The sequence below is a fragment of the Salvia hispanica genome, chromosome 5 (genome assembly GCF_029641045.1).
Source record: "Salvia hispanica isolate PSC_SH4W2 chromosome 5, Shi_PSC_v1, whole genome shotgun sequence".
NCBI lineage: Eukaryota > Viridiplantae > Streptophyta > Magnoliopsida > Lamiales > Lamiaceae > Salvia > Salvia hispanica.
Window position 1 is genome coordinate 25,397,675 of NC_142696.1, and position 12,463 is coordinate 25,410,137.

A 12,463-nucleotide genomic window follows, 5' to 3' on the forward strand; every position below is an offset into this window, starting at 1 on the left:
GATTTTACTATTTGTCATAAACTTATGTAAGGAAATTGAGTAGATTAACCATAAAACTTTTCAAAATCTTACAACAGCCAAATTAATAAATTGTACCCTCCTCAGGAGGTAAATACGCATTAAAATTTTGACAATTTTACTGGTCACAGCACCGACGCATCAATATCTTCCTCCTCTGGAGGTCAACACGCCTAATGTTGCCTAAGCATGACCATCAGATTTAGCATTACAGAATTTTATTTCTACAACACACTCCCATAACAATGTTTATGTGCTGATAATAAAACCAAGCTATCTCATAAATTCTGATTGAACCCTGAAACTTGTAATTCCTTAGGATTATTGTCCCTACTCTGTAGGTGGCGATAATATTAGGAATCACTTTCTAGTTCATTCTATTTATTATTTGAGAAGTCCGCCCTTATGAACTTACTGTTTTCGTAGGATTATTGTCCCTACTCTGTAGGTGGCGATAATATTAGAAAATCAGCTTCACAAAATTTGGCAGTCCAACCGATGGAGACCATATATAAACATTTAGTTCATAATTATCGCTTAGATATTTTAGTTATGGTTTTTCATTAATTATCCTTTAGCCTTAAGGCAGATTAAGACTAATTAAATTCTGTTGGCATTTAATTGACTGGATAATTAAATCTTTCATTATCTTTAGTATCTTAGTTTAGGAATTATTATTCTAGAATTTAATTCTTATTCATGTCATACTATAAGATATATCTAAAATAAAGTACATTATTTATAATCTTAATTAGACATGAAAAATTAAATTCATATAATTTCCAAGTTCAAGATTAGGAAGATGATTAATTATATTATTTAATGTAATCTTACATATATCTTATCTTATTATAGATTCAAGATATATTATATATTTAGGAAACTATTAAATTATTCTTATCTATATCATCTAGGATATAAAATATTCATAGATATAGAAAATAATCCAAATATTCCTAAAATCTAGGGAAATCTTCCCAAAATATTTTATTTCATTAAATAATATTATTTTTAATGATATCTATTAATTAATAAATTAAATAATCATTAAAATAATCTTTCGTCGATATCTAGTGATTCGAGGTTCGCACGAATCAACACGACGAAGATTTGAAGACTCCCACCGGAGACGCTCGCCGGAGCGGCAAGTTCGCCGCCCGACCGCCGCCGGCAGGCCGCGCCCGAAGGCGCGCGCTTCCTCCTTCCCTCGCGGCGAGCGTATGCCGCGACTCCCTCCGTCTTGCCGAGCATCCCGCGGCCACTGACCGCCATGCTCCGGCGAGCTCCCACTCAACCGACGGCCTCGCGCAAACCAGCAGCTGCGGCGCTAGGCGCAGCTGCTCTCGGTCGTGCATCGCCGGTGACGGGCGACTAGGGTTAGGGATTCTAGGGTTAGGGTTTATCCGGTAGAGCTTCGGCACCTCGGTGGTTCTCGGACGAGCCACCGTGCCTCATCTCCTCTCCAGCGACGAAGTCGATTCCGGCCTGGGCATGCGGTCGAGACCGGCGGCGCGCACGAGCCCTTGCTCGTCAGCGCGTCGCCGCTTGATCGTATCCCTTCGGCTCCTTTTTCTGTCGCGTCGAGTTCAATCGGGGCCGGCTAGGGTTTGCACGGGTTTCGCCGGCGGCGCGCGCGAGCCCTTGCTCGCCGGCGCGTCGCCCGATGCCCGACTCCCTCGGCTCCCACTCAATTCGACAACCCTACTTCGATTGCACGTAGTGCGATTCGTCCCGGCGCAAGCGCCGACGAATCGCACATCTCGTACGTTCGAATAATTCAAGTTCTATGATTCGAATGTTCTTGAGTTCAACATGCATAAACATAAATAATAAAACAAGAACACGCTTCGTAATCAAATAAGACATGCATACATGAATTTCGCGAAATTTAAATCCAAATAATCAGAGCCAAAGACTGGCTCTGATACCAATTGATGGAGCTGGCAGCGGAAGCGGGTGCATAAAACAAATCACATAATTATCAGATCTATTTAGCAGATTATTTAGACAAAAGCTATTCGCGCAAATTTCACATGTATCATGCTCATAACTTGAATCAATCATGTTTTAGAATATAAAAACCTAAAACATGCTTTTCTACGGAGCAGGAAAAATACCTTGTTTAATTCTCCAAAGAATTGAAGATGGCTAGCGACTTCTCCACGTGATGCTTTGAGTACTAGACCACAAATCTTCTCTCTGGTTCCCGAACTGTACTCTAATATCAGTGTGGGCTGATCTTACTAGAATACTAGGACTTAAATAAAGAAGACAGAAGAAATCCTTTTTGAAACAGGAGAGGAATTCGAAAATTCCTACAGCTTGTGAGAGCTGAAATTTTCGAAAATTTTAGCAAATAAAATTGTGTTATTTCTGTCTCCTTTATTCTCCTATTTATATTAAGTTCCTTTTGGGCCCAGACAGGGATCTATGGAAGGCTTTGGATATGGGCTCATCCAATTTACTTTTACTAATTAAATTGAACCCACAATTTAATATAAGTTATAATTGGAATATTACGAGCAGCCACTACAGAAGTAATATTGAACTCTCCCCATCCAAATCCGAAATTACAAGTAATCCGGGTTTCCGTTTATCTTTCATTTCCCGCGCTTAAGATTAAAATGTCCATTAATTAATTAATGTCTGCTATTGACTTAATTAATTAACTTCTTATTAATTCCAAGAGTGGACTTAGCATGAAACACTCATTTATTATTCATAGAGTAATCAAACTCCAACTAGCTAGGTTCCGAATAATAAAACCTTGTTTCGCGCTCCTCTTGAGGACATTATCAAACGAGACTCAGCTCGTGCACGATTCAATATAACAGCAATCCTAGCATCGCTAGGTATCGATCACCACTACCCAATATATCAGGATAATTGGGTTACGAAAAACCCGCACCATTTGATAAGTCAAAGTAATGCATAATCAATACCGTATGCTCAATGCTAACCTACATTGATTAAGAAATAAATATTTATCAAGACCTCGCCTTTCAGTAGATAGCCCAAGGCAAGTCTTGCTGTTAGATCCGTTCAGTGCTATACCACACCAATGTCATCTTATTTCAGTAAGGCTTAGAAATATACGGACTGACATTGCAACCTTTCTCGATGGGTAGTCTAATTCCATCTAGGTTGTGAAATTCATATTTTTCTTTGTTTAGAACTGACCGTATTACCTTAAAGTGGACGACGCCCACAACCGGTCTACTAAAACAAAGACTTAGACTTTGTTAAGTTAACTTATACATTTAAACATGCATTAACATCCATTAAATGTAAAACATAACAACATTATGACAAAAATAATCTGTTTTATTCATTGGAAAATAAAATAAGAGTTTTACAGTATTCAATCACTCGAAACGTGATTTCTAGTATACAAACTCTAACAGCAATTAGGTCACATAGACACTATGTAATTAATCAATCATCAAATAATTCACATATCATAGCATTTAAGGCATTTAATGCAAAAATTTTATAACCCGAAAATTAGGGTTTGAAAAAGTGGGGCGTTACAGGCACAGTTCTATGTCTTTTGATTCCAAAGCTATCACATAAATCATCCATCTAATTATTACCAAACTTCAGGCCATTATCAGTTCTAATAGCCTTAATCTTCTTACCAGTTTGAGTCTCAATCAAGGTTTTCCAAGTTTTAAGTTTTTCAAAAACATCAGACTTTTATCTCATCAAAAAACACTAAACTTTTCATGAGAAATCATCAATCACAGACAAGAAGTAAACACATCCAGAGTGAGAAGACACAGAAGCTGGACCCCAGGCATCCATATGCAAATATTCCAAGATACATTTACTCACATTAGCAGGAGCAGGGGTACTAGGAAAAGAAACTCTATGTTGTTTACCCAGCACACAAGAATCACAGAAGGGCAACTCACTTTGAACATCATTATCAGAAAGAATGGCATGCTTTTTCAGGATACTCAAGCCTTTTGCACTCATATGACCTAGCCTATTATGCCACAACATGGTTCTGTCAGTTTTAACTACATTGGCATAAGGTTTTTCACATGCAAGAGGCACAGCATTACACACATACAAGCCACATTTTTTCTGAGCTTTGAAAAGACACATAGAACCTCTGCAAATTTTCATACAGCCTTCCCCCCACTTTCCCCCATACCCTCATTTTCAAGAGCAGTACAAGACATCAAATTATAGCATAGATCAGGAACATATCTGACATCCTTTAGGCTGAGCACATAACCATTTTCAAACTTCATACACACAATGCCAATGCCAAGAATTTCACACTTCTTGTCATCAGCCATTGACACAAAAGACTTAGTTACAGGTTTCAGCTCAGAAAACACTTCTTTAAAAGGACTCACATGATAAGTACATCAAGAATCACACAGCCAATCATTTGAAGTAAAGGGACTTGCAGGAGAAGCATTCACAAATTGCAGGTCATGCACCATGAACACAGAATCATTGACATTGTCATAAGTAGCAACATTAACAAGGGTTTCAACCTGGGGATTGTTATTAAGAAACTTATTCTTCTTAGGTTTAGTGCACTCTCTCTTATAGTGCCCAACATCACCACAGTTGAAACACTTCCTATAGGTTTTAGGATCCTTGCTTCTAGACCTAGACCTAAACTTTTTCCTAGAGTTTGAGGAATTACCAGAACCACTACTGGGCTCATTGCCCCCTCTAGATTTAGATCTTCCTCTAACATTCAACACCTTATTGTAAGCATTCTTATCAGCAGCCCTTTCCCTAAGCTCAAGTTCTTTAGATTTCAGGGAGCTAATAATCAGGTCTAGAGGAGCAGAGTCTCTACCATACTTAATGGCAGCCTTAACATCACTATAGGAGTCAGGTATGGCATTCATCAGGGCTATGCTAGTGTATTCATCTATGGTTTTATCACCTGACCTCTTAATGTCCTGAACTAACTTCTGAAACCTATCCACATTGTCATCAATATCTTTAGCAAGATCAAGCTTAAACTTGAACAATTTTTCAAGCAAATACATTTTGGAAGACATAGAGGTTTCAGTATACAGAGTATCAAGTAATTTCCACATTTCAGCAGCAGATTCCTCATGATCAACTTTCCTAATCACAGAATCAGATAGATTTAACCCAATGGTAGCCCTAGCCAGATCATTCATCTCATCAATTCTATCCTGAGCAGTATCCTCAGGCAGAGTACCATCAACAACTTTGAACACCTTTTGTTGAATCAAAACACATTTCATTTTCTGTTTCCAAATAGCAAAATCATTTTTACCATTATAAGGAACCAAACCAACAGGTTGAGCCATTTTAGCAAGAAATTTTGCAAGAACACAGGAAGCAAGACAGAAACACACAGCCTTACACACCTGAAAGCACAAAGACATACACCAACAACACAAGAACAGACCAAGAGCTTTCACACAACAGAAAGGAACTCAAATCCTTAACTGTCACGAGCAAGACTGGCCAAGGCTATCCCAGCTCGCAATCACTCACTACTAGAGGGCGCAGGGGGTCACTTGGGCAGTACAAGATGCTTGGTGGTCAAGTAACTTGAGATCACAAGATCACAGTGTTGGGACTACCGCAGCAAAAGACACGGAAACCAAACAGGTCCTAGAAAGGATCTATTTAGGTGATTATCCATTCGACTCCAATTTCATGCAATATTCATAGATCTATAGATATAACATCAAATAAACACATAATCATGCAATTTGATGTAGATTCGATTGTTACCTCATTTTGATCCATCATAGGATCGAAGTTGCTAGCTGCACCACCCGGAGATCCTTGGTTTATCGACCGTGAATCTTCCAACCTATTCCCTAGTCCTTGATTCTCCATCCGTGTGGGCGGATCTTAGATAATCAATAATAGTCTTGAAGAGATCTAGGGAAACCCAATCACAAACTCAATATTGTCTTGATCTAATCCTATGAATTAGGATAGAACAAGAACAAAACAAAACCCTAATTCTCCCACGTGCCAAGGCATGAAAACCGAGGCAAGGAGAGAGAGAGAGAGCCGGCGACGGCTTCTAGGGTTTAGGGGAGGAGTGTTGTGAATAATGGTGTGCTAGGGTTTCCACATCTCATCACTATTTATAATGGACTTGTTGGGCTAGGTTGGGGATCCATGGAATGACTTAAGTGTTGGGCTCACCCATTAAATAAATTACTAATTAAATCAAATGACTCATGATTTAATATATTATCAATGCAATATTATTTTGTTCCACTAAAGAATAATATTGCACTCCCACTTAAATCACCAAATTACAAATAACTTGGGTCCATTTTATTTTATAATATTTCCCGCGTTTAAGATTGTCTTGATCCGTCAATTTAATTCTTTTGTCTGCTATGTGACTAGAATTAAATTAATTCTCCAAAGAGTTTTTCTAGTTTGAAACTTTATTTATTATTCGTGGAATAAATTCCAACTGCGCAGATTTCTGAATAATAAATTCTTCTTTCAAACACCTCTTGGGGATCACCCCTTAGGGATTTAATCATACCACACTGGGCACGCGAATTCTATGAAATAATATTCCAATACCTTCATGTTATTCAATTACTACCACCCAAGATATCATGAACTTGAGTTACGTACAAACTCTCACATATTGATAAGTCAAAGTGGCGTTTGATTGAATAAACAATATTGATATTAATATCATAGACTGGAAAATACTAAACTTTCTGAAATATATTCTTTCAGTAGATAGCAATAAAGAATACATTTCGGATTAGATCCTTTCAGTGCTTTACCACACCGGTGTTACTAATCTCTTCTTAGGTAAGAGAGAATTATCACAAACACCGCAACCGTACCAATAGGTAGCCAAAGCCTATCTAGGTTGTGAATACGTTTTTCTTCTTACTAGATCTGGCCAAGTCCCCTACCGGAAAACTCATGAGGAGATTCATCGAATTTTCCTACTTGACCTTCTTAGTAAAAAGTCTTAGACTTGTTTATTATATTTCAATAATAAACCATTATATTATATTATTTATTCTCATAAATAGGTAAACAAGTGGATGTGGCGTTTCTCGTATACATGCACAAGCTGACTGTACAAAGGCATGTACGCTCGAAGCATCTTTTAGTATACAAACCCCAACACACAGAGCACAAGAACCAGCGGAAGCTACACAAAGAAAAGAAAGCACAGAAGTCCTAAGTCCTTGCCAGAGACTGTCTACCAGAAACAAAAGCCCAAGCCTATATTTGGCACTAAACAGAAAACTCAAAACAAGAAGGATAAAGCCAATTTACTAGAGTGAATCCCCTCTCGAAGGAGGATTCCACTTGCCCACCTCCTTAAGCGACTCGGCGTGCTAGACTAATCCCCCCGTGGCTCTGATACCACTGTAGGGATCAGATTAGTCTAGATTCACTAATTACCGAGACCTCTTTGTTCTTGTACAAGAGAGCTCAGCCAAACTTTCACCCACGCGGCTTATATTACACAAGTAATACAAACTAAGATTACAAAGAATCTAGTTCTAACTATTACAAGGTCTTGACGCTATCAACTTAGCCTCGCTAGTAATCGCTTCAACCTGCACACTTAATACACAAGTTAGTAACACTAGGAAGGATCCTCTCGGATCTAAACACAAGAAACCAACCGATAACAGAGAACAAGAACAAAAGATCAAAGTATCTTGGCTTAGAACCCGCCACAACAACACAGATCTATTCTTCCAAAACAAAACCCAAGGGAGCACCAATGGACTGGATAGAGTCAACCCTCAGACCACCAATACCTCCACCAGAGAAACCCCTCGCACCAGATCAAGTTCCACCGAACAAATCTCCACACACGGCCTTCGAGTTCTCACAAACCCTAGTTCGACTCCAGTAACAAGCAATCGAAGAGATTGCCTCACACCAGCACTCACAACAGATCTACCACTCAACAAACCATGGAAGATCACCAAGAGATGGCCGGAAGTTCATCGGAGAAGAAGAAGAGAGAAGAGAGAGATGCTCTGAGTCACAAAGTAGAGAGAGAGAGATGAGAGAACAGTGAATGAAACGGCGCAAGGCCATCTCTCACTTAACACTAACAACCCTGCATCCAACGGCTGTCAAGCAAGATCCAAGAGGGAGGACACGTGGCAGCATCTGGTGAGAGAGGGTAAGTTATTGGGCTCAGCCCAAATTAAAACATCCGAGCTTAATAAATAATACAGCCCAAATAAGAGTCCACCCTAAATATCCAACATATATAATAATCTAATTCATATACAATGACTAAGCACATAAATCTATTTTAGTAAATGCACATAAATTAATAGTTCTAGTCAATATTAAAATACTATTTAATCATTCTATTGTAGTTATTTTTTTATTATTTACGATAGTATAAAATTTTATTGTACAAAATTTAAAATATAAAAAAATAATCGATAAAACTAATTTTCCTCAGTGTTAATAGGCTGTTTAGCCACCCAAAACTGTATCGGCCGGGGTCAAAAGCGTGTGCTAATTGCCAAAAATAAAACAAGTAGGAGTAATTAATTATTGGCTCTTAGAATAGATTTAGCTATTGTGGGGCAGCTATGTAAACTCATATTATGATAGAATAAGATGAAAGTGAGAAATTGAGAAACAAGAAATAAGATGGAAGAGTTCAGCAACAAACATTATATATTTAATTTTCTTTCCACTTAATTTAATCAATACTGCATCATTTTACTTACTCATCCCTTCGTCTATAAAATATTGTCAAGTTTTAACTCGGCACAGGTTTTAAGAAATGTGAAGAAAGTGAGTTGAAAAAATTAGTGGAATGAGAGACTCATATTTATATATTAGTTTTATAATAAAATGTGACTGTAAAGAGTTAGTGGAAATTGGGGTCTATTTACCAAAAATAGAAGAAAAAAAGAAGGCAAAGTGGACAACTTTTTACGGATGGACTAAAATAACAAAATTGGATAATATTTCACGAATGGAGAGAGTATTAATTTGGGTGCTCAAATGAAATCCATCAAGATGGAGCAATTATTATATGTCTAACGAACTGCCTCTATATAAATCCGATCTGATTTCTACTTCTTCAATTCCTCCACAAATGGCGCCGTAGCCATGCTCCCAAATCCCTGAAAAGGCCACCGCCGTCTCCTCCAAAGCTCCCGGGGCACGGGAACCTCCACCAGCTGGGCTCTCCTCACCACAGATCCATCCAGTCACTCTCCCACCGCCACAAAAAATAAAGTTTCCTTCACTTGTAATAGCTACTCCACATGCTTGCTAGGTTCTTCTATATTGAGTCGATTGCAATAATATTGTCAAAATATTATGACTTGATTGTTACAATAATATTGTCGAAAAAAATAAATAAACACTTTTTTTAATACTTTCGGTCTTTCCTCTTGAATTTAATTTATTAGGTATATATTTTTTCGATGAAATAAAATACTAGTTGTCAAGTAAGTACTATTTTCGATTCACCGTTCTTAGTAAATTGAAAGTTTGGGTAAATTATACGATTGAGCCTGTTTAGCTAACTTTTACAAATGTTACTTGGGTGAATGAAATTGATGATTTGAGTAAATAGTTAAATCTACATTAATTCGCTACAATTGGCGACACAATAAATCCAAAAACGAAATAAATACAATTACTTAAAAATACCCGAATTCGAGCAGTTGCTGGTACGAAAAAAGTAGGAAATACAGTCTAAAATATAGATTTAATTACTTAAAAATACTCGAATTCGAGCAGTTGCTGGCTCTTATGGTTTAATTCGAGCAGTTGCTGGTGGGTCAAAGACTTTTGGTTTTGTTATCTTCTGTATGTTATGTTCTCTCAATTAAGAGCTCTCTCTAGTAGTATTTTTTTCTTGTTTAATATGGATAATTAGTTATTGGACTTAGCTTGGAATATCAAAACTCCCAATACCAAAATAAATATTTTTACAAATTGAGTTCTTTTTTATTTGTAAGTACATAATTAGATATACATTAAATACACAATAGTTTTATAATGCTAAATAAAAATTATGATACATTAAATGTACAACACCTTGTTGTCGGCTCAATTTGTTGATGATATTAACTAGCACACTGGAGTGGCGATTACAAGCAAAGGATTTTTTTTGCGGATTGTTAACCCACTAGTTTCATTCATATCCATCCCATTTTCATTCAATCCATCGGGCAATCTAAGGTCGAACTTGTGCACCAACTTGGCAATAGCAAGCTCAGCAATGGCCACTGCGAATGTAATCCCGGGGCAGCCCCTCCGGCCAGATCCAAACGGGATCAACTCGAAATGCAGACCTTTGTAGTCTATGCTCGTATCAAGGAACCTCTCCGGATAAAATTCTTCAGGTTTTTCCCAAAGGCACGGATCCCTAGCAATTGCCCAAGCATTGATCAGTACACGCGTGCCAGATGCAACGTCGTAACCTAGTACTTTTGTGTCGTGAGTTGATTCTCGAGGGATTAGTAATGGGACGGGCAAATGCAGCCTTAGACTCTCCTTGATCACTGCTTTTAGATAAGGCATTTTTTCTATGTCGTCCTCTTCTATTATCCCCTTGCTTTCGACAACCTTTCTTACTTCGTTTTGCAGAGTTTTCATGGTTCTTGGATTCCGTATCAGCTCCACCATTGTCCACTCTATAGTTGTTGCTGATGTATCGGTTCCAGCAACAAACATGTTCTGTAATAATTAAGAATAAAAAGCAATTAATGTTGTAGAAAATAGGCCAATAAGCGAACCAACAAGACTATTGGTTAGTCGAACCTGTCTGGCCATTAGTTGAGACAGAATGTTGTGTAGCAAAGATATATAAAGTAAATAAATTATATAAATTCTACTTTATGATGTAACACACAAAAAGAAAGGTGGAAAATTTATACCAAGATAAGAGCTTTGATAGAATCATCTTCAAAGGGGGAACTACTTTGACTGTCTCTTTGAAACTGAAGCAATATATCCACAAAATCAAACCCTCCATCATCGATGTCCTCTCTCTCCTCTCTATCTCTGTGTTCTTGAATCACAATCTCCAAAAACTCATCAAACGCTTTAGTAACTCGATCGATTCTTCGATCCAAACCATCAAACCGTCTAGTCCAATTCAACCATGGTATGCACTCCCACAGAGGAGACACGCCTATCAACTCCTCAAACTCCGCTAAAAGTTCACTGAAATTTCTTCCTCCGCCGTGCTTTTTCCCCAACGCTACCCTTTATGCAAACAGTGTCGAACGAAGAAAAAAATATTACCAGCAACTCAACTATTTATTCAAGTTTTAAAATAGAAAAGCCACAAATAAATATAAACTATTTCTATAGAATGAACAAAAAAAAAAATTTATTTCTATGGGACGAAGGGAGTATTGATTATTAGAGCTTAAGCCCTTAGAAGGCCCGTTACCAGAGGCTTAAGTTCTATCAAATTTTAAAACTATAAATTATTTTATAAAGGACACTAAATAAGTGCTACTATAAAATTATGTTATTTTGGAAAAAACTTTTAGAAGACATAGCCCCTACTAAACTATATTTAAATATTTTTACCTGCCTCCGCCCCTACCTGCAAATTATATCATTCGTCAATGACATCAAAGCGTCGCTCAAGTTCACAACCGCCGTTGAAGATCCGAGCTGCGTGATCTTCTCGACCATGAGCGATGTCTCCTCCTCTCTGAGGCGGCGGTAGGACTGAACCCTTTTGGCGCTGAGCAGCTGAAGCACGCAGATGCTGCGGGTCCGGCGCCAGTACTCGCCGTAGGGAGCAAACGCCACGTCTTTATAGTTGTAGAGGAGCCTTCCCGGGATGTTTAATCTGGGCCGGTTCGAGAAGGTCAGGTCCTGTGTTTTCATGATCTCACGCGCTGCCTCGGCCGAGGAGGCTACGAGGACGGGCACACGGCCGAAGTGGAGGAGCATGAGCGGGCCGTAGCGGTGGGAGAATGAGTGGAGAGCTTTGTGGGGGAATGAGCCCATCTGGTGGAGGTTTCCGAGCACTGGAAGCTTTGGCGGTGACGGAGGCGGATTTCTCGGGGATGATGGGGCGTGACGGCGGCGCCATGTGCGGAGGAAGAAGAGGAAGAGAGGTGTGGTGAGAAGCGCAATGGATAAGAGTGAGAGAGACACCATTATCTTGTTAGCTAGCGAGAAAAAAACAATGGTGAATGTGTGGTGATATAAGTGCATATAAGTCCAACTTTCATTTAATAAGTTAAATTTTAGATTTAAATGTGAAATTTTAACTATTGAAAGTATATCAGCATTACATTTTTAATGATATAGAGTATGATACATCATATAAAGTCAAATTCTAACTAAAAAATGGAGTTGCACAACAACATTTTTTAACTATTTTTAACTATATTCACCAACCTAACATTATGGATGATATTATAAAATTTTACTCCATCTGTTTCAGAAAAATAACACATATTAAAAT

The 12,463-nt window shown here is 38.2% G+C and overlaps 1 protein-coding gene across 1 annotated transcript; it reads right to left on the bottom strand.

The window, feature by feature from the left end:
• Positions 1 to 10,000: 10,000 nt before the first annotated feature.
• On the bottom strand, positions 10,001 to 12,175 carry LOC125186752 (cytochrome P450 71A6-like). Its single transcript, XM_048083199.2, has 3 exons — positions 11,588 to 12,175; positions 10,908 to 11,238; positions 10,001 to 10,707 (listed from the first exon to the last, which is right to left on the bottom strand). The coding sequence occupies exons 1-3, from the start codon at positions 12,151 to 12,153 to the stop codon at positions 10,099 to 10,101; spliced, it is 1,506 nt and encodes a 501-aa protein (XP_047939156.1). The 5' UTR covers positions 12,154 to 12,175; the 3' UTR covers positions 10,001 to 10,098.
• Positions 12,176 to 12,463: the final 288 nt, after the last annotated feature.